This window comes from Triturus cristatus, chromosome 1_1, assembly GCF_964204655.1.
Source record: "Triturus cristatus chromosome 1_1, aTriCri1.1, whole genome shotgun sequence".
Classification (NCBI taxonomy): Eukaryota; Metazoa; Chordata; class Amphibia; order Caudata; family Salamandridae; genus Triturus; species Triturus cristatus.
In genome coordinates, this window is record NC_140579.1 from 44,027,908 (window position 1) to 44,051,592 (window position 23,685).

The window sequence follows — 23,685 nt, forward strand, 5'->3', positions numbered from 1 at the left end:
TATAAATAAAATCAACCTAACACAGTGAAAAGTATCTTAAGGTTGGCAGGTCTGGTATTGCCCATTTGGGGCAACCCAGTACTTGCCTTGAATGAAGGGACAACTTTACTCTTAAAGAGCTCTGTCTGCTGCTGCTTGACATACAAAATGCACAGACCGCAGAATAAAATAGGGTCTCAAAACCGGATTCCCCCATGCCAACATCCACGGCATTCAATGCAAATACAGAAAACTGTTTAAAAAGTTACAAATGTGAATATATCGTCACACTGCAGTTCTGTAGTGTCCAAGTGCCGCAAATACAAAGTGTTTTTTTTTACCCAAGATAGTTAATCAATTTACCGACTTCAGAAGGAAGAAAGGCTCAGATGGGCTTGTGGGGATTCAAACATGTGACCTTCAAATCACTGCATGTTTCAGTGGCGATAGTTTAACTCACTACACTATCTGTAACGTGAAATAAATGCATTGTGCCAAAATGTAATGAGCCAAAACATCAAAAAAGAGCCAGCAGGACTCTTGCTTTCAAGAGACCCTGGTGGGGCACATGTGGCAGCCAAAACATCAAGAAAGAACCAGCAGGAGTCTCCCTTTCAAGAGACCCTGATGGTGCATATGTGGCAGCCAAAACATCAAAAAAGAACCAGCAGGAGTCTTTCTTTCAAGAGACCCTGATGGTGCACATGTGGCAGCCAAAACATCAAAAAAGAACCAGCAGAAGTCGTGCTTTCAAGAGACCCTGACGGTGCACATGTGGCAGCCAAAACATCAAAAAAGAACCAGCAGGACTCTTGCTTTCAAGAGACCCTGATGGTGCACATGTGGCAGCCAAAACATCAAAAAAGAACCAGCAGGAGTCTTGCTTTCAAGAGACCCTGATGGTGCACATGTGGCAGCCAAAACATCAAAAAAGAACCAGCAGGACTCTTGCTTTCAAGAGACCCTGATGGTGCACATGTGGCAGCCAAAACATCAAAAAAGACCCAGCAGGAGTCTTGCTTTCAAGAGACCCTGTCGGTGCACATGTGGCAGCCAAAACATCAAGAAAGAACCAGCAGGAGTCTTCCTTTCAAGAGACCCTGATGGTGCACATGTGGCAGCCAAAACATCCAAAAAGAACCAGCAGGAGTCTTTCTTTCAAGAGACCCTGATGGTGCACATGTGGCAGCCAAAACATCAAAAAAGATCCAGCAGGAGTCTTGCTTTCAAGTGACCCTGATGGTGCACATGTGGCAGCCAAAACATCAAAAAAGAACCAGCAGGAGTCTTTCTTTCAAGAGACCCTGATGGTGCACATGTGGCAGCCAAAACATCAAAAAAGAACCAGCAGAAGTCGTGCTTTCAAGAGACCCTGATGGTACACATGTGGCAGCCAAAACATCAAAAAAGAACCAGCAGGAGTCTTTCTTTGAAGAGACCCTGGTGGTGCACATGTGGCAGCCAAAACATCAAAAAAGAACCAGCAGGAGTCTTGCTTTCAAGAGACCCTGATGGTGCACATGTGGCAGCCAAAACATCAAAAAAGAACCAGCAGGAGTCTTTCTTTCAAGAGACCCTGATGGTACACATGTAGCAGTCAAAACATCAAAAAAGAACCAGCAGGAGTCTTGCTTTCAAGAGACCCTGATGGTGCACATGTGGCAGCCAAAACATCAAAAAAGAACCAGCAGGAGTCTTCCTTTCAAGAGGCCCTGATGGTGCACATGTGGCAGCCAAAACATCAAAAAAGAACCAGCAGGAGTCTTGCTTTCAAGAGACCCTGGCGGTGCACATGTGGCAGCCAAAACATCAAAAAAGAACAAGCAGGAGTCTTCCTTTCAAGAGACCCTGATGGTGCACATGTGGCAGCCAAAACATCAAAAAAGAACCAGCAGGAGTCTTGCTTTCAAGAGACCCTGATGGTGCACATGTGGCAGCCAAAACATCAAAAAAGAACCAGCAGGAGCCTTGCTTTGAAGAGACCCTGGCGGTGCACATGTAGCAGCCAAAACATCAAAAAAGAACCAGCAGGAGTCTTGCTTTCAAGAGACCCTGATGGTGCACATGTGGCAGCCAAAACATCAAAAAAGAACCAGAAGGAGTCTTTCTTTCAAGAGACCCTGATGGTACACATGTAGCAGCCAAAACATCAAAAAAGAACCAGCAGGAGTCTTTCTTTCAAGAGACCCTGACGGTGCACATGTGGCAGCCAAAACATCAAAAAAGAACCAGCAGGAGTCTTTCTTTCAAGAGACCCTGACGGTGCACATGTGGCAGCCAAAACATCAAAAAAGATCCAGCAGGAGTCTTGCTTTCAAGAGACCCTGGTGGTGCACATGTGGCAGCCAAAACATCAAAAAAGAGCCAGCAGGACTCTTGCTTTCAAGAGACCCTGATGGTGCACATGTAGCAGCCAAAACATCAAAAAAGAACCAGCAGGACTCTTGCTTTCAAGAGACCCTGATGGTGCACATGTGGCAGCCAAAACATCAAAAAAGAACCAGCAGGAGTCTTGCTTTCAAGAGACCCTGATGGTGCACATGTGGCAGCCAAAACATCAAAAAAGAACCAGCAGGAGTCTTGCTTTCAAGAGACCCTGGTGGTGCACATGCGGCAGCCAAAACATCAAAAAAGAACCAGCAGGAGTCTTGCTTTCAAGAGACCCTGGTGGGGCACTTGTAGCAACCAAAACATCAAAAAAGAACCAGCAGGAGTCTTTCTTTCAAGAGACCCTGATGGTACACATGTGGCAGCCAAAACATCAAAAAAGAACCAGCAGGAGTCTTGCTTTCAAGAGACCCTGATGGTGCACATGTGGCAGCCAAAACATCAAAAAAGAACCAGCAGGAGTCTTGCTTTCAAGAGACCCTGGTGGTGCACATGTGGCAGCCAAAACATCAAAAAAGAACCAACAGGAGCGTTGCTTTCAAGAGACCCTGATGGTGCACATGTGGCAGCCAAAACATCAAAAAAGAACCAGCAGGAGTCTTTCTTTCAAGAGACCCTGGTGGTGCACATGTGGCAGCCAAAACATCAAAAAAGAACCAGCAGGAGTCTTGCTTTCAAGAGACCCTGATGGTGCACATGTGGCAGCCAAAACATCAAAAAAGAACCAGCAGAAGTCGTGCTTTCAAGAGACCCTGATGGTACACATGTGGCAGCCAAAACATCAAAAAAGAGCCAGCAGGAGTCTTTCTTTGAAGAGACCCTGGTGGTGCACATGTGGCAGCCAAAACATCAAAAAAGAACCAGCAGGAGTCTTGCTTTCAAGAGACCCTGATGGTGCACATGTGGCAGCCAAAACATCAAAAAAGAACCAGCAGGAGTCTTTCTTTCAAGAGACCCTGATGGTACACATGTAGCAGCCAAAACATCAAAAAAGAACCAGCAGGAGTCTTGCTTTCAAGAGACCCTGATGGTGCACATGTGGCAGCCAAAACATCAAAAAAGAACCAGCAGGAGTCTTCCTTTCAAGAGACCCTGATGGTGCACATGTGGCAGCCAAAACATCAAAAAAGAACCAGCAGGAGTCTTGCTTTCAAGAGACCCTGGCTGTGCACATGTGGCAGCCAAAACATCAAAAAGGAACAAGCAGGAGTCTTCCTTTCAAGAGACCCTGATGGTGCACATGTGGCAGCCAAAACATCAAAAAAGAACCAGCAGGAGTCTTGCTTTCAAGAGACCCTGATGGTGCACATGTGGCAGCCAAAACATCAAAAAAGAACCAGCAGGAGCCTTGCTTTGAAGAGACCCTGGCGGTGCACATGTAGCAGCCAAAACATCAAATAAGAACCAGCAGGAGTCTTGCTTTCAAGAGACCCTGATGGTGCACATGTGGCAGCCAAAACATCAAAAAAGAACCAGCAGGAGTCTTTCTTTCAAGAGACCCTGATGGTACACATGTAGCTGCCAAAACATCAAAAAAGAACCAGCAGGAGTCTTTCTTTCAAGAGACCCTGACGGTGCACATGTGGCAGCCAAAACATCAAAAAAGAACCAGCAGGAGTCTTTCTTTCAAGAGACCCTGACGGTGCACATGTGGCAGCCAAAACATCAAAAAAGATCCAGCAGGAGTCTTGCTTTCAAGAGACCCTGGTGGTGCACATGTGGCAGCCAAAACATCAAAAAAGAGCCAGCAGGACTCTTGCTTTCAAGAGACCCTGATGGTGCACATGTAGCAGCCAAAACATCAAAAAAGAACCAGCAGGACTCTTGGGGAGACCCTGACGGTGCACATGTGGCAGCCAAAACATCAAAAAAGAATCAGCAGGAGTCTTTCTTTCAAGAGACCCTGATGGTGCACATGTGGCAGCCAAAATATTTAAAAAGAAACAGCAGGAGTCTTGCTTTCAAGAGACCCTGATGGTGCACATGTGGCAGCCAAAACATCAAAAAAGAACCAGCAGGAGTCTTGCTTTCAAGAGACCCTGGTGGTGCACATGCGGCAGCCAAAACATCAAAAAAGAACCAGCAGGAGTCTTGCTTTCAAGAGACCCTGGTGGGGCACTTGTAGCAACCAAAACATCAAAAAAGAACCAGCAGGAGTCTTTCTTTCAAGAGACCCTGATGGTACACATGTGGCAGCCAAAACATCAAAAAAGAACCAGCAGGAGTCTTGCTTTCAAGAGACCCTGATGGTGCACATGTGGCAGCCAAAACATCAAAAAAGAACCAGCAGGAGTCTTGCTTTCAAGAGACCCTGGTGGTGCACATGTGGCAGCCAAAACATCAAAAAAGAACCAACAGGAGCGTTGCTTTCAAGAGACCCTGATGGTGCACATGTGGCAGCCAAAACATCAAAAAAGAACCAGCAGGAGTCTTTCTTTCAAGAGACCCTGGTGGTGCACATGTGGCAGCCAAAACATCAAAAAAGAACCAGCAGGAGTCTTGCTTTCAAGAGACCCTGATGGTACACATGTGGCAGCCAAAACATCAAAAAAGAACCAGCAGGAGTCTTGCTTTCAAGAGACCCTGATGGTGCACATGTGGCAGCCAAAACATCAAAAAAGAACCAGCAGGAGTCTTGCTTTCAAGAGACCCTGATGGTGCACATGTGGCAGCCAAAACATCAAAAAAGAACCAGCAGGAGTCTTTCTTTCAAGAGACCCTGATGGTGCACATGTGGCAGCCAAAACATCAAAAAAGAACCAGCAGGAGTCTTGCTTTCAAGAGACCCTGATGGTGCACATGTGGCAGCCAAAACATCAAAAAAGAACCAGCAGGAGTCTTTCTTTCAAGAGACCCTGGTGGTGCACATGTGGCAGCCAAAACATCAAAAAAGACCCAGCAGGAGTCTTGCTTTCAAGAGACCCTGATGGGGCACATGTGGCAGCCAAAACATCAAAAAAGAACCAACAGGAGTCTTGCTTTCAAGAGACCCTGATGGTACACATGTGGCAGCCAAAACATCAAAAAAGAACCAGCAGGAGTCTTGCTTTCAAGAGACCCTGATGGTGCACATGTGGCAGCCAAAACATCAAAAAAGAACCAGCAGGAGTCTTTCTTTCAAGAGACCCTGGTGGTGCACATGTGGCAGCCAAAACATCAAAAAAGACCCAGCAGGAGTCTTGCTTTCAAGAGACCCTGATGGGGCACATGTGGCAGCCAAAACATCAAAAAATAACCAACAGGAGTCTTGCTTTCAAGAGACCCTGATGGTACACATGTGGCAGCCAAAACATCAAAAAAGATCCAGCAGGAGTCTTGCTTTCAAGAGACCCTGGTGGTGCACATGTGGCAGCCAAAACATCAAAAAAGAGCCAGCAGGACTCTTGCTTTCAAGAGACCCTGATGGTGCACATGTAGCAGCCAAAACATCAAAAAAGAACCAGCAGGACTCTTGGGGAGACCCTGACGGTGCACATGTGGCAGCCAAAACATCAAAAAAGAATCAGCAGGAGTCTTTCTTTCAAGAGACCCTGATGGTGCACATGTGGCAGCCAAAATATTTAAAAAGAAACAGCAGGAGTCTTGCTTTCAAGAGACCCTGATGGTGCACATGTGGCAGCCAAAACATCAAAAAAGAACCAGCAGGAGTCTTGCTTTCAAGAGACCCTGGTGGTGCACATGCGGCAGCCAAAACATCAAAAAAGAACCAGCAGGAGTCTTGCTTTCAAGAGACCCTGGTGGGGCACTTGTAGCAACCAAAACATCAAAAAAGAACCAGCAGGAGTCTTTCTTTCAAGAGACCCTGATGGTACACATGTGGCAGCCAAAACATCAAAAAAGAACCAGCAGGAGTCTTGCTTTCAAGAGACCCTGATGGTGCACATGTGGCAGCCAAAACATCAAAAAAGAACCAGCAGGAGTCTTGCTTTCAAGAGACCCTGGTGGTGCACATGTGGCAGCCAAAACATCAAAAAAGAACCAACAGGAGCGTTGCTTTCAAGAGACCCTGATGGTGCACATGTGGCAGCCAAAACATCAAAAAAGAACCAGCAGGAGTCTTTCTTTCAAGAGACCCTGGTGGTGCACATGTGGCAGCCAAAACATCAAAAAAGAACCAGCAGGAGTCTTGCTTTCAAGAGACCCTGATGGTACACATGTGGCAGCCAAAACATCAAAAAAGAACCAGCAGGAGTCTTGCTTTCAAGAGACCCTGATGGTGCACATGTGGCAGCCAAAACATCAAAAAAGAACCAGCAGGAGTCTTGCTTTCAAGAGACCCTGATGGTGCACATGTGGCAGCCAAAACATCAAAAAAGAACCAGCAGGAGTCTTTCTTTCAAGAGACCCTGATGGTGCACATGTGGCAGCCAAAACATCAAAAAAGAACCAGCAGGAGTCTTGCTTTCAAGAGACCCTGATGGTGCACATGTGGCAGCCAAAACATCAAAAAAGAACCAGCAGGAGTCTTTCTTTCAAGAGACCCTGGTGGTGCACATGTGGCAGCCAAAACATCAAAAAAGACCCAGCAGGAGTCTTGCTTTCAAGAGACCCTGATGGGGCACATGTGGCAGCCAAAACATCAAAAAAGAACCAACAGGAGTCTTGCTTTCAAGAGACCCTGATGGTACACATGTGGCAGCCAAAACATCAAAAAAGAACCAGCAGGAGTCTTGCTTTCAAGAGACCCTGATGGTGCACATGTGGCAGCCAAAACATCAAAAAAGAACCAGCAGGAGTCTTTCTTTCAAGAGACCCTGGTGGTGCACATGCGGCAGCCAAAACATCAAAAAAGAACCAGCAGGAGTCTTGCTTTCAAGAGACCCTGGTGGGGCACTTGTAGCAACCAAAACATCAAAAAAGAACCAGCAGGAGTCTTTCTTTCAAGAGACCCTGATGGTACACATGTGGCAGCCAAAACATCAAAAAAGAACCAGCAGGAGTCTTGCTTTCAAGAGACCCTGATGGTGCACATGTGGCAGCCAAAACATCAAAAAAGAACCAACAGGAGTGTTGCTTTCAAGAGACCCTGATGGTGCACATGTGGCAGCCAAAACATCAAAAAAGAACCAGCAGGAGTCTTTCTTTCAAGAGACCCTGGTGGTGCACATGTGGCAGCCAAAACATCAAAAAAGAACCAGCAGGAGTCTTGCTTTCAAGAGACCCTGATGGTGCACATGTGGCAGCCAAAACATCAAAAAAGAACCAGCAGGAGTCTTGCTTTCAAGAGACCCTGATGGTGCACATGTGGCAGCCAAAACATCAAAAAAGAACCAGCAGGAGTCTTTCTTTCAAGAGACCCGGATGGTGCACATGTGGCAGCCAAAACATCAAAAAAGAACCAGCAGGAGTCTTGCTTTCAAGAGACCCTGATGGTGCACATGTGGCAGCCAAAACATCAAAAAAGAACCAGCAGGAGTCTTTCTTTCAAGAGACCCTGGTGGTGCACATGTGGCAGCCAAAACATCAAAAAAGACCCAGCAGGAGTCTTGCTTTCAAGAGACCCTGATGGGGCACATGTGGCAGCCAAAACATCAAAAAATAACCAACAGGAGTCTTGCTTTCAAGAGACCCTGATGGTACACATGTGGCAGCCAAAACATCAAAAAAGAACCAGCAGGAGTCTTGCTTTCAAGAGACCCTGATGGTGCACATGTGGCAGCCAAAACATCAAAAAAGAACCAGCAGGAGTCTTTCTTTCAAGAGACCCTGATGGTACACATGTGGCAGCCAAAACATCAAAAAAGAACCAGCAGGAGTCTTTCTTTCAAGAGACCCTGATGGTACACATGTGGCAGCCAAAACATCAAAAAAGAACCAGCAGGAGTCTTTCTTTCAAGAGACCCTGATGGTGCACATGTGGCAGGCTCTTTCCAGCTGCAATTCATCCACTGCACGGAGCATTAAAAAAGTACTGCTCTGTGAAGGGTGAATCATTTGACAAAGCCAATAGGTCCTCTCTATGTGAGAACTGTTGGCTTTGCCAAAGTTTCTTAGCCATGTTGCAACATGGCTAAAAGTAAAGAAAACAAGCATTTGCAATGCAATACGACTCGCATTTGCTAGAGTTTGAGCTATTGGCATTATAAATGACAATGCCTTTTAATAATGTGTTTTGAAAACCTGCAAGCGGTGCGTAAGCACACACTTTGAACTTCTAGTCATTGCTTATGAGAAGCAAGGCTGGCAGTAACAGCGCCTCTTTTACTGCCAACCTTGCTTCTCGTAAGCAAGGACTATAAGTGCTTGCACATTTTCAGAACATAAATAAAAGGCATTGTCATTTACAATGTAAATAGCTCAAACTCTTGTAAATGCGAGACCTATTTCGTTGCAGATGCTTGTTTATCCTCCATTCAAGTATTTAATGTATAACTGGTTTCACAACATTAAAAAAAATATTGTAAACGATCAAGTTTCGGCAGTACTGGTAAGTCTAGTCATGGCAATATATAATATTGTATCTCTCCCTGCATTGCATTGCTGTGTTAAACAACTTGGTGGTGTTGATTGTGCCCTAAAATTAGGACAGATGAGTAACTTTTTTTCTGTGCCAATGATGACGAATTCCCGCCGATCTTTTATTTTCTTATTTATTCTTTGCTTTAAAAGCAGAAATTGTTAAAGTGAGGCATCTTACCGATGTTGAAAAGAAAAAAAGATGAATAAATTAAATATTTAAAGTTAAAGTGCGACGTTTGAATGGTCTTAAAAAAATGCATTTGTGAAGGCGCTCGACGCTCAGTGATAGGTTTGATGACAACGGAGCTCCAGCAAGCTCTTTAAACAAGGAGGGAGGGGGTGAAGGGGGGGGGGGGTGAGAGCGGGTGATTAGGTAACCTGTGGGCAAGCTAGCAGTGCTAGTGCTTAGAGTGGTGTCTGATAGTAAAGCAATGTGCTCCGTAAAATTAGTAGTGTTCAGGAAAACTAAATGCGGGTGCTCCCTTTAAGAGAGATACAGTAATGTGTACACCGGCCGCCTCCGCTTTAGAAGGAGGAGACTGGAATGTCGCCAAAGTAAATCCCCCACCAACTGCCCTCTGTGTTTTAGGGGCAACGCTGGGGTCACTCAGGTCCGATTCAGGTTACCTGAGATGACTAAGTATATTTAAGCTAAAAAGGTGAGACATGATGCGGGGTTGTCACCCTACTTGTTGCTCACAGCAGAAGAATGTAACCGGACTAGCGGTGGTAGTGAGTGACTTCAAGGAGAACTCTGGTGCCCCCAGGCTCCGCAGTGTGTCACATGTCTTGATTCAGTTACGAATCGGGGAAATCAAGAGCTGTGCAAATGGTTGTAGAAATAGGAGTGCTTTGGCCCCACAGTCAGGTGCGTGGCAATCCCTATACAGTGAGTGCAGTGCATGGCTCAGATGAACCACAGCACTCAAGCTCTTTAAACAAGGAGGGGGGGGTGAGAGCGGAGAACATGGTGGAGCAAACAATGAAGCCATTAACAGCACAGCGTTTGTAAAAGGGCGCCGTGCTGATTATGTATGCATGGGTGTGTGTGATACTCGACCTAAAAAGAAGCAGTCCCCAAAATAATATATAAACACTCACAGTGTAGGGAAACTGTAGTTGGTCGGTGCTGCTTCCTACAAAAACAGAAGTGACGTATCCGATCAACAGCCAACAGTAAGCGAGATAAGAAGAGCAATGCCAGAATCAACCAATGGCAAGCGACAGGAGAAATTACTCTGATTATTGTGTTTACTATAGGTCTTGCGACAGCGCATGCGCTGTCTACGCGAGACCTACAAATAGTTTTAAAGCATGCTTAAAGCGTACTTTAAAACCATTTGTTTCTTAATTGTTTATTTAGAACAAAACACTTGGTAGAGAGTCTGGCCATGCTTAAGGGAATCATACACGTCACAGCATGTCTTACCCGGGTCCTAAGAAATGTGATCACATCACCTCCATCCTGATGGAACCCCATTGGCTACCCTTGCCATCTTGCATCATCTTCAAACCCAGTTGCATCATTGACAAACCCATCACAATCAGCTCCCCTATTTATTCTGCAGAGAAGCTCACTATCTGTGCTGGTTCTCAGCACAGCCACAGCACCATCTGACGGTAGACTAAGAAGTGTACAAATAGAATAAACAAGGCAGCAGACCTTTTCTATCTGTACACCCAGGCCCTCCTTAATGGACACTATCACAATGCAATAACCATCCACAAACCAGCTTTCTCTCCTATCACTTGTTGACTTCATGGTTGTCTTTGACCCTGCACAGCGCTCCGCTGCCTTTTGGCTAGGCAATACTACATACATACATACATGCATACATACATGCATACATACATACATACATGCAAGACTGTGCAAATATGCTGCAGAACACTTATATGGATGGGGTAGAGGCTTTTCGCTCATAAAATTCACAGTGACGAAGCAAATGATCCGCAGGATGTCACGATGACCCCACTAGAGACACAGGGGGCAGGGCCATGTAGAAAGCAGAGAGCTGAAAGAAGAAGTGATGGCTGCAAGGTCAGTCTGAGCAGGTCTGGAAAGGTGAGGAGAACAGAAGCTCTGGAAGGGAATGGGAAGGCAGGAGGTAGCAGTAATGTGGAGAAGGAAAGCTTTGTGGTAGTATAGCGGGGAGCAGGGCAGGGAAATGGCATAGTGAAAGAAGACAGGACATGGGGGGACTAAATAAAAGGGGTACAAAGTAAGTGCTAAAAAGCCATTAAGGCGGTGCCCTGATGTATTCAAATCACTTACCGTAGCAGAGTTTGCTGGGGTTGGGTGCTGAGAGTTAAAATATGTGTTCTTTTTGTGTGATTGCTTTGTGTCTGCTGGAGCATGGTGAACTGGTGCCCATTCTTGGAACCAGTTGCTTCGACAGCAGGCCTGCCTTACCTCTCCTAACCTGAGCCTTCCAGTGGAATGTCCAAACGGGTATTTCTGCATTAATCTCAATCTCCATAGCTTCGTTACCTCTTCTCTGTTTTTTTTTCTCTCTCTCTCTCTCTCTCGCTCTCTCTCTCTCTTCCTCTCATCCTCCCCAACGTGAAGTGCAAGAAAAGTGTTTACCATCATGTAGAAAATTGGGTCCCAATAACTGGCAAGTCAATCACTCACTCGCTTGCTTACCCATTCAGCTGCTTGCTCACTCACTCAAACTTGGCCACTCTCTTGCTCATTCAGTCCCATACTCACTCACTGGCTCACACACACACACGCATGCACGCACGCGCACACACACGCACGCACACACACAGACACACCCTCTTATTTACTCCCTTGATCACTCTGATCTCTAGATGGACAGGCCTGATGAACCACACTTTCTACTGACGTCACTCAGTAGGCCATGGGTCCCCTCTGCCTCTGTGAGACCATGCTGACCTATGACCTTCTTTTGATGCAGCTTTTCTTATATTGTTTTTCCCTCCACCCCCCATGCTCTCTTTAGGCAACCATCGGTGAGGGGGAAAACTCAGAAACCAGCCGGGTGACTGTCAGTGCGTACCAGTCTTTAAGCCAGAGTTACCTCTACATCCAGGCACTCGCCAGCTTGGCGGTGAAGCCTGGCACACTGGCATCCTTTAACCTGAAGCCTGTCACTGCTAAGCCTGAAGCGATCAACTTCCTGTATTATATGGTGAGTCTATGCCTGGGAGCATCTTGATGCTGCTGTCATCTCCCCTGGGAGGAGGGTGTTGAAGTTGTCTGATGAAGGCACTTGAGGACAATACTAAAACCCACAGATGTTTTGCAGGCTTGCACAAGAGGGTGACTGGTGCTATGCCTTAAATGGGACCAGAGAAAGAAAATGAAGACAGACATCAGAACAGATAGACTTAAGGGGTTCTAAAATGTCTCCTGTACCCCTAGGCGGGCAGGTTGCAAAGCCTTTAGCAGCATGTTGAGTCTGTGCATTGGGGTGGCGGTTAATGAGGGCCATCATTCTGTGTAGTGTGGCTCAGTTACCAAATGCTCTAACAATGTCTGTGGATCACTTTCACTGTGGGGCAATAATAGAGGGGCTTGTAGACATATTGGGACAAAATACCTGTGCCACAGTGGCTGCAGGCACACCTGCTGAGCTTCCTTGTCCAGCAGCAACAGCACTGACATGTATTAATATTAAAGGGAGCCCAGAGACCAGGCACTCCAACAGGAATAGATATACAGATGTCATGCAAGGCAGGGATGGAAACAAAACCAGGACAGGACTGGAATCTGAGGACCCAAGATCAGTCGCAGTTCTGGTTTGAGAATCCAAAGAGTGAAAACCAACAAATAATATAGACGTCAAATTAGGGAGTGGAGGTCCGGGTCTGCAAGGCAAGCGGATAGCCAAAGAGGGGGTGAAGGCATGTGTTTGATGCACCGGTGGAAGGTACTGACACCAATCAAAGCATGTATGCAAACATCCAGGGAGCAGTTGAAGAGTTCTGAAATTGGTCTACAGACCGAGAATTGAAGCAGGAATGTGCCGCTGTGAAATATCTGGTGTAACTTGAAGCTGAAGGTGGGTAAGAGAAAGGAAAGATCATCTTCTCCAATGGGTAATAATGTACTGCAACTGTGCCTTGTGGAGGGCTCTTGAAGACACCATGATGTCTGTCGTTCAGGAAGAGCAGAACAGGGCTCTAATGAAGAAAATGGACCCACGACTCAGTCTGTGATGATAATCTGTTCAAAAAAGTGAGAGCTAGAAAATATCACAAAATACAAAGCACAAATCATAGATAGAAATCTATCAAGAATATTCAAATTCTATTCCTAAAAAAATTAATTTGAAGAGGCACTTGCAGTTGGAGAGGTTGCAGTAAGTAACCAGCACCAGAAACAGCTGTCATTGAAGTCGCATCAGACTGTCAGCCTTGGCCGGCATCCCAAATCATCACGGACTGACCTCCTGGAAGACACCACGGATTCGAAACACTCACCAAGGGTAGTCATCATGCAATGGGAAAACATATTCAAAGGGCGGCCATCATGCAATCAGTTTCCATCCAGAAATATAAAACAAACACTTGGAAAGACAATCGGTCTTCCCTTTAATAACGAGGTACAGCTCCGCTGCCTTTGGCAGTGCTTGTTAGCTTTTCTGTCGTGACAATTGTAAACATAGTTCATCCTAAATGGCATCTGGTATAGCAGCACACACATATATGCATGTCAAAGACCATTCCAAGATAGTTGGTGGTGCATCAGCACGCATGCAAACACATAGCCTTCTTGGAATGGTTCTTGACATATAGGACAAGCATTCCAAGATTACACGTCATGCATGTGCATCCAAGCTCATGCAGGCCACAGCCAGCCTTCTTTTATTTTATTGTTAGACTTTATTATGAATTTACAATTTCAAGATGGCAGATGGTCCTTTTAGAATAAGTAAATAGGAAATATGTGCATAGGAAGTATTTATGTTACATGAAATGTGTTGACTCTCCTGAAGTATAGCAGTAAGAATAGGTGGTGTTTGTCAAATGAGTGGAAAACCTTGAAGAGTTATTCGACGTGTTTTTACTGTTTGCCAAACTGATTAAGATCCAGATATCAGTTGTTTCTCATTTCTCCTCATGTATTTTTAGATCACAGAATGGTGTATGTTTTTTTAATTTGCTTTCTTTTTTCTCTGTCTGCCCATTTTCATCTCACTGCTATCTTGTTTCAGCTTCACTCCACCCACAACCCACAATATATCTCCTTTCTCTTTTCTTACCATGTTGTTAGACCTTCACTTTGTTCCATTCCTTCTCTTTTCTCTTCTCTCTTATTCCCTTTCTCCCACTCAGTTCCTCTTTCATTTCCTCCTCTCTAAAGTCTACTCTTATACTCCTGTTCCTTGTGACTTCAGTGTTCCTTATTCACCCCTTCACAGGCTTTGAACAAAGGCCAGATACTCTTCTTGAGGAGAGTGGCAAAGGCAGATCTCACCAATATCCAGTTCATGGTCACTGAAGACATGATCCCATCTTTCAGGCTGGTCGTCTACTACTACCTCGCGGATGAGATCATAGCCAACTCCGTGTGGATGGATGTGGAGGATTCCTGCGAAGGAAGGGTAAAAAAACTTGAAAGGGGTGGGGAACTAACACCTTTGCAAGGGAATAGATCTCTTACTTTCTGCAGGGGAGAAGAACGCACTTCCATTTATTTTGTTATTTGGAAAAAGGTATATGATAGCATCTTTATAAAGTAATGAATCAACCAAGATCTGCATTGCTATGAAGAGATCATCAATCTTGTCCCTGCAATTTGTGCTTTGACAGATAATGGAAATATTAAAAACAGTAAGCCTGCCAGCAATGTTAAAAAGTGAGAAGAATATAAATAAATTGAAAGACCATTGATTACGGGACGATGGGAGAGTTGTGTACACTGTATTAGTCCCTGTGTAGAACAGAATAAAGTTCATTGGGTTAAAGTCAATTTGAACTAAAGTCTGCTTGATCTACTTGCCCCAAGAATTTAGAGTTCATTTGACCAAAAGGTAAATCTATACATGCAGATTTTTTTACGTGTAAATTTACTCCTGCACCGATTTGTAAATCTACATTTGTTTGGTATTCACCATTTCTGATTGTTGATTTACACCTAAGTGTAAAATTACATGTCTCCAGGCACTGAAACCAGAGGGTGGAGGCATCTAAAACTGAACGTACAAGTTTAAAGTTATTACAAGTTACTTTTTTACATGCAAGCTGTGATCTCCAACCCCTGGGCAGAGATCAATACCACATGGGTAGAGGTCTCCACCACTGGGGAAGAGATCTCCAGCACTAGGGCAGAGATCTCTTTATGATAAAGGATAGTATACAGTTTAATATTTTGAAAAAAGACATAAAAAATATTTCAATGTAAAATATAATTGTAAATTACTTCAACATGATTATTATTAACCTAGATAATATAATGGAATAAAATGTTACAGCACATTAACTCATCAAATTAAATGCTTATTAAATCTTCAAATAAATAATGGGGAGAACCTGGCAAGGAATGAAACGCGAAAGCGCTCTCTGGGAATGCATACTCGATTGACTGGTAACCTTGGACAAACCTAGATTTCAAGTGCCTACATTTTTATGAGTGGTGAAATATTGCGGGGCGATCTGGGTTGGGAGGAGCCCAACAGTACACACCGGAGATCCCTCTATGGTCCCTACCTCAGTTCCGGGAAGTAGCACGCATACATGATTGTGTTGCATGGATGGAAACGGGGGTACGCATGGTTGGGGATGTGTATGACAATGGTACCCTACATACATTTGGAAAGGTAGGTGACGTATATCTCTTTGCCAGAGGTCAGTTCCTGACATTCATTGCAGTGATGGGTGTAGTCGCTGGTACATGGGATTCAAATGGGAATGAAGCCCTAGGTCCAAGGCGCTTCTGGTGTTCCTTACTCATGGGAGTGATATGCCGGCGGTGATGTATTTGCATAATAAACGGGCAATAGCGGGCAGATTGAAAGTTACTGAGGATCACTGGTGGCGGTGTCTGGGCTATGTGTCTGTGGTATCTAGGAACCCCACGCTTCTACTACACTCAAATCAAATGTTTACGTCATACATACCTGTCCATGGAGTGTTTAGGGAAGATGGCTAGGGCAATTGGCACTGGGTGTCCCTGATGTAAAGCACTGAATGCAAATGTTTTGTCAAATGAATAATTAGGGGCTTTTTGGAGAAAGTGCTTTGTCTCCTTGCAAATGTTATGGGTGGGCAGGTGCAACTGGGGCAAGTCCCATAGTTCAAATGTCATAAACATTCTGCAGGGTTTCTGGGTCTGGCATTGGTTTCGGCGAAGTAGATTATATCCATGTCTTGGAAAGCTGCGCTAGCACCAGAGTCAGAGGATGGTTAAAAGATGTGCACAGTTGAGCGCAAGCTGATGTTGCAGCACAAATGGGAATACATAAACGGGCAGAGGCGCATAAGACTTGAGACCCATTTATGATCATGAAGGAAGATTGACAGGATAAATACACTTATGGCTAATATGATTAATAGTGTGGTTGGTACTGTCTTAAGAATAAGTGTAAGTGCACCATGCCAAATTTTAGAGTGCGAATGCCATGCAGAACTAATATAACCGTACCCTGACAGCTGACCGCATGATTCACGATTTATGTGAAGCAAGGCATCTTTTCTACCAGCTGATCAGACTAGTTTACTATCAATCATTATCATTGATGGGCATCCATGTCATGTCATAGTGGTTCCTTTTGATGTTATTACAATGTTCCAAACTGTGGTCACTCAGAAGGCAAATTGTCAAGAGTTATAAATACAGTCTAGAATGCTTTATTATGTTTTTATTATGCTGTACTGATTATTATGTACCTGTATGTGACAAAAAATGTAATAAAGAGATATTGAACTAACAAGTAAAAAAAAAATATTTAATAAATGGATTTATAAATATTTTTCAATACAATCAAAATATCCACCTTTACTAGCATTTTAATAGCAAAATAATATTTAGTAAATGTATTTCAAATAATTGAATTTTTTATTAATATTTTAATTAAATAAAACATTTTAATAAATATTTTTCAATAAAATTGAAAAATCCACCTTTACTAGCATTTTAATATCAAAAGAATCTTTAGAAAATGTATTTAAAATAATTGTAATTTTCATTAATAGTTTAATTAAATAAGCAAATTTTATAAATATTTTGTAATGGAATTTAAAAAATCCACCTCTACTAGCATTTTAATATCAAAATAATATTTAGTAACTGTATTTAAAACAATTGTATTTTTCATTAATAGTTTAATTAAATAATTTTTTTAAGTACCTAATATTTAATTTTTAACTTATTGCAATGTTTAACGCTAAAACATTTTAATAAATACACAAATGTGTGTGTGAGCTTTATTTCATATTAATTCCTATTAGGTTTTATTTTAAGTCCTTGCTTCTATTATTTTCTATGAGAGTTTGTTGCAGTACCTATGAGTGGCCATGTCTGGTGCTAGACTTACTCCAAGGCTGGACTGGAGAACATTTACAACTGTTTTGTGACATTTTAGGCTGTAGTAATTTTAGAAGTGTAGTTTGTGAATAGTAATGGTCTAATACTTTTGCGGTTGGGTGTTCATGTTAGTTTGACCCTCCCTAAACCCCAACTTAAACCTCCCTAAACCCTTCTTACTTTTTTTTTTAACATTATTTTCAATTTTCTTAAATACAAAAGAAGTATGTATGCATATCTGTTCACCTTTGCATCATCATACATTGTCGCAATATAGCAGTACATGTCATCAAAATTACTGTATTTGCCAGGGAGGTAAAAGTTGCAACATTAGTATAACATTTTGAAATATGAAAGTCCTTCTCAAGCACCCTCCTGTCCATCCATAAAATCTTAGTAGACGTGTCATACATTGCACTACTTTGATCAGTATCCGGATAGGTCATGCCCATCTACAATGCAATTAAAGCGATAGGTTATGTAATGATAAGTTTACCCCACTCCCTCTGGAACAATGCCCAGCTGGGAGCTGGAATCCTGACGTATAACCTCAATGTATGAATGATAGGGGCCCCATATGTCCTTAGGCCGGGACGTGCTAGGCATTACGCTGGCGTAGACTTCGCTATGTACATTGCAATAGGCCAGGCTGTGCAGCCAATTCTGGACAGTAGGAACAGACTTATGCCCCTAGTGGTCAGCCACTTCCCGTTTCGCTAGTAAGAGACCCAGGGATGCGAACCGCCTGATCTTCTTGGGGAAGTTGACTGTATATCCCAATAGGACCACTTCCAGAGTGGAGATCAGAGGTATATTGATCATTTGCCCTAGCATGTGATGTATACGTTTCCAGTAGTGCTGCAGTTTTGGGCATGCCCAAGTAAGATGTGCCAAGTCGGCATGAGGTGCGGAGCATTTACGGCAGTTGTGTGGTTTGGACGGGTCTATTTTTTGCGTGCCATAGCAGGGGTGAAATATTTACGTCGCAGGAATTTGAAATGTAGGAGCTTGTGCCGACGATTTAGTGAAATGTCCTGTGTGACTGTGCAGCATTTGGCACATTGCTCATCTGTGATTGATCGCCCCAGGTCGGCCTCCGAAGCGCTGCGGACTTTGGCGTCATTTATGGGTTTCAGAGCAGCACATGTCTTGTATAGCTTTGAAATTAAGTGAACGCTGCTAGTGTTTTCTATAATCATCGTGAGATGGGGGAACAAGGCCGGCTCGATTCGAAAGGTCGGCAAGGTGGAACGTAGGGCGGATCTGATGTGGCCCAGGACAAACCTTTCCATGATGCTCCCCGATTGGAACCAAGCATCCTCTGATAATGAAAAGATGTGACCCCCAGGGTACAAATCGCCCAACCGTGAAAGCTCAAATGTCGTCAGAGTACGCTGCACCATCCGTTCACCCGTGATTGAAATCCAACAGTTGATGAGGATGGGTAGCGCCGAAGATTACAGTGTATCAGCTCCAGTGAGCCTGCGTAGTATATTCCATGCCCAGCTTGTGGTGGATACAGTTTGGATGTCTTGGGGATCTCTGGGGTAGGACAGTCGAAAGCCGCGCCGGGAGAACGAGATCTGCTTTCGGCCTCAAATATGGAATCTGGGCGTCCAGGTGAAACCAGGAGTGAGAGTAGCTACATTGAGCCACCACTGGAAATCCGGGACACTGTATCCCCCTCTGTCATATGGCAGCGTGAGGAGTGACCACCTGCTCATGCACCCCATACCACGTGGGTTAGAAGGGTACAGAGTGTTCAAAAAAAGCTATTAGTGAGAGGAATTGGTATGTTGTTGAAGAGATATAGAAATTTGGGGAGTACTATCATCTTCAGAATCAAAACTCGGCCAGCGAGTGACAGGGGTAGTCTCAGCCATTTCTCTATTTGTGTGCAAGCGTGTCTATGGCTCGCCCATAATTTAGACTTATTATTTGGGAAGTGTCCAAATGAATATGGATACCTAAATAGTCATTGCACCACTCCAGATGGAATTCCCATTCCCACGGTTTTGTGCTAATTGTTAAAGGAAGGATGACCGATTTATGCCAGTAGAGGCGTAGGCCTGAGAATCGGTCGAATCTGATAATTTCCCTGATTAGCGGGTCTCAGTTATTTTGGGGGTGTCTGACGTATAGGATCGTGTCGTCCGCTTACAGCGAAACCAGGAGGGGGCCAGTGTTGAATTGTAGGCCTCGTTGTAAGTGCCGTTCCTGAAAGTGGTGGATCAACAGATCCATAACCAGGATAAACAATAAGGGGGACAAGGGACAACCCTGTCGGGTCCCGCGGAAGGGCTGGAAGGGTTGGGAGAGTGTGCCATTTAAGGGCAGCCATGCTGTCGGTTGATTTTATACCAACGCTGTCGTAGCGAGGAAGCCCATGGGCATGCCCATACGACGCATGACAGAGAGGAAGAAGGGCCACTCTAATAAATCAAAAGCTTTCTCTGCTGCAGGGGTTTCTGGGTTGATCCTATGTAAAAATGCGAAGAGTGTTCTAAGATTTAATGAGGTTGAACGATGGGGTGAAAAACCGGATCGAGCCGGGGATATGATAAATTCCATTAATTGGGACAAACGTTTAGAAATTACTTTGGCTAATATTTTATAATCTAGGTTTAGGAGGGACAGGGGCCTGTATGAACCACATTGTGTGGGATCTTTGCCAGGTTTCTTTATAGAAGTCTCCTGTAAATCCATCTAACCCAGGGGCTGAGAAGCCACGAATAGTTTCTATGGCACATATCATGTCTGCAACAGAGTTGGCTTCCGCCAGGAAGTCCTGCATGTGTTTTTCAAGAAAGACGAGTGCAATCGCGTTTAGGTATTCCTCCTGTGTCTCATGAGTGCTCCCCAATTTGGTGGAATACAGAATTGAAAAATATTCCAGGAATGCATTTAGAATATCTGTCGCCTCACCAATAAGCAGAGGCTGCAGCTCCAACCTGGTAAGCTGGGTATGTAGGGCGTGAAAGAAGTAGGGGCATTGGTGTTTGGGGCGTAGATGCACACCAGTGTAACATTCCTGCCCATCAGAGACCTGATACTGCAAGGTACCTTCCCTCGCCATCCTAGTGCAGGGAGCTAAAGGTAAATGGAACCCTCTTGTGTATTAAAATGGCTGTTACCCTTCCGTAGTTGCTGTAATTGGCAAAATAGCCATATGCACCCCAGCTAGTTCCAAAGTGTGCCGTATCTGTTTTGGGGAGGTGCGTCTCTTGTAAATAAGCAATGTCCACCTTATGTCGCAATAGATAATGAATTGCCTGCCTTCTCTTGTGAGTGTCATTAAGACCCCGTACATTCCAAGACATTAGGGAGAGGTCTGAGGGACCTTCTATATTACCAAATCTGGCCATCTACATAGTGTAAAATTTTCATCATAGTAGTGTAGCGACAATGAACAGAGATAGTCAGTAGTGAACGACTCAGTATATATCAATAAACAAATATTGCAAATGCGAACATCCCCCCCACCCCCCACCCAGCCAAACCCGATCGGGGAAGGGGCAATATCAAAAATAAGAGCGAACATGAAGTACCAAGTAACTTTATGCTGGTATGTTAATACCCATAAGCAGTACCCCAGAGTAAAACAAACCAAGCTCAATGGATACACCATGGGAGGGCGGCAACGCTACCAGCTAATTGTAATAGCAATGCAGAGTATAGAACGTATTCCCAATATTGCATTAATACAATATGGCGTGAGTCAAGGAGCTGAATCATCCCGTGCCAGAGCTGGAAAAGAGATCGGCACTTGCATCAGATCCACTATGTGGAGGGCAAGCGCCCAATCCAACCCTGGCAGACTGGTTGCTATTCTGTTTATAAACTCAGCAGAACTCCTGCGCAGACCTTCAGTCTGGCAGGGTATAACATACCCTATCGTAGTCCCAAGTTTCTCAGGGTGGCCTTGACCCCGTTGAATTTGTGCCGTGCATCCTGCACCATGGCTGTGAAGTCTGGATAAAATGACAACTTAGAGCCCTGCCAGTCTACATCTCCTCTCTCTCTAGCCAGTCGAAGTGCAACATCTCGGTCCCGGAAGTTCATGATGTGTGCCACGATGGGTCTAGGGGGGAGACGGGGGTTCGGGCGAGGGCCCAATGATCTGTGCGCTCTCTCGATCACAAAGCCAGGAGTAAAGGATTCTTTGCCAAACAGCTCAAGTAACAAAGTCTCTACAAATAGATCCATTTTGTCAGTGGGGGTAGTCTCTGGAACACCAAGGATGCGCAGATTGTTTCGGCGGCTTCGTGCTCGAGATCCTAATTTTTGATGGCCACCTCCTTTAGAATGCACTCAACCCTTTCCAGTCGTTTAGCAGATTGTGCAGTCCCGTCTTCGAAGTCGGATATGCGAGCCTCTGCTACATCGAGCGTCTATCATGCACCTGGATCTTGGCACCAAGACTGGAGATGTTCTTGTCAAGCAGGTCAAATCAGCTGCTAGTGCTTTGAAGCCAGCTCTCATCTCCTGGAGTATAGAGGCCGCCAACTCCGGGGGCCAACTCCGGGGGGCCTTCTCCATGTTCTGAGTTTTGTGCAGGTTCTACCATAGTGGGGCCGTGTTGCGGGCTGTATCGACTAGCTACTCAAATGGTAGCGCTTTCTGCTTGGGGGCTTTGCGGCCCATGCTGCGTCAGAGGTAGCACAGCCGTGACCCGCGAGCCTTTAGCGGGTCTAGTAGAGTCGCCAGGCGACTCAAGCATAGCATATCCTTGTTCCCTTGTTGGGTGCTCTGCTACGTGAGATAATAATGACAGGATGCGGTGTTGTGTGCACCCAATCAGTCAGGAGATGGCGCAGGTGGGTTCAGTGTCCAGACAGATAATTATGGCAGGAACACAACGCTTCTGTGTCATAGAATCACAGTCAGGGCCAAGGTTTGCCAACCCTGCTGGCGGTGCCTGCGTGGCCATAAGGGCCTCCAGTAATCTCGGGGGTCCAGTAACAGTAGGTACGCAGTGGCGGCATGACGCACCTCCTCCTCATATAGCAGGAGAGGGCATCCGTGTAGCTTCAGGCCCCGTAGCCGAGAGAGGGGGCCCTGGCGTGGGTGCAATCAAGCAGCAGCAAGGACGCTGGATTTGCGGCATAGAGCCATGGGTGGCAGTGAGAGAGAGGCCCCGGAGTGTTAGCGGTAGGTTCCACTCAGTCCTCGGGTGTGTGGGTCGATGCGGGTGCAATGCAGGAGCCGCTGCCGTGTTTATAGGGGGCCCATGCGGTCTCTTCAATACGCGGCATTGTTGCTGCGAGGTGGCCTGTAACTGATATTCAATAGTCTTCTCCGGCCGCCACGTGTTTGCTGCAGGCCTGCTGCGAAGCAACGGGACGGCGGTTACGGTCTCCCTCAGTCGCGCTGCTGCAGTGGTGTTCGCCGCTCCTCAGAAGGCGGCCACGGACCAAGTGCATCCGGGCGATGGGAAAGGGGCGGGGGGTGCAGCGTTTCCTCACCGGTGGTGAAAGTTGATTGCGGTGCCAGGTTCAGCCACGGTTTCAGGCTTTTCTCCACGTAGGCCTAATTTGCCGCTGACCGCGGACCCCGCAGGGGGCCACTCGGCGGTCGGCGCCTTAGTGGCCCCGGGGCCCCGGTCACCCCTCCCCACTCTCTCCTTTGGGGGGGGGGCAGGGACTTAGATTGGTGCCCCCCCCCCTCTTCCGTGTCAGGGCCGGAAGTGACGCGGAATACGCGTCACTTCCGGGCCCAGGTGTGAGGGGGAGGCTATTTAGCCTTCCCCCGCCCTCATTGGCAACCTACACGCGAGTTCGCGTTGGGACAATTACGCAAAATGCGGTAAATTGACAAGGACTTTTCCCGCGTTTGGGGCCTCTGGTGGACTCATAATGTGTAGTGCTCTCGGGGCATCGGGACAACGTGTCCATATCCTTATCCTTGAGCCCCTGCCCCCCGTGCCTGAATGCGTACTGTAAAGCGCGCCAAGAATTTGCTAGCTGCAAGTGCGTGCGGTACAATTACGTTAAATGCGGTAATTTGGAAAGTCCGTTTCCCACGTATCCCTTTCCTTGAGCTCCTGCCCCCCGTGCCTGAATGCGTACTGTGAAGCGCGCCACGATTTTACTAGCTGCAAGTGCACGCGGTACAATTACGTTAAATGCGGTAATTTGGAAGGTACGTTTCCCAAGTTGGGGGGGCTCTGGTGGAATCGTAATGTGTAGTGCTCGCGGGGCATCGGGACATCGTGTCCATGTCCTTTTCCTTGAGCTCCTGCCCCCCGTGCCTGAATGCGTACTGTAAAGCACGCCAAGAATTTACTAGCGGCAAGTGCGCGCGGTACAATTACGTTAAATGCTGTAATTGGGAAAGTCCGTTTCCCGCGTATCCCTTTCCTT

At 45.6% G+C, this 23,685-nt stretch overlaps 1 protein-coding gene across 1 annotated transcript in view; it reads left to right on the forward strand.

The window, feature by feature from the left end:
* The window catches only part of LOC146869315 (complement C4-like), a 529,345-nt gene that overhangs the window by 191,222 nt on the left and 314,438 nt on the right, over positions 1-23,685 (forward strand). The window contains exons 13-14 of the mRNA XM_085634104.1: positions 11,796-11,984; positions 14,220-14,402. Of these exons, the coding sequence (XP_085490230.1) occupies positions 11,796-11,984; positions 14,220-14,402 (372 nt within the window). The remainder of the gene's footprint in view (positions 1-11,795; positions 11,985-14,219; positions 14,403-23,685) is intronic.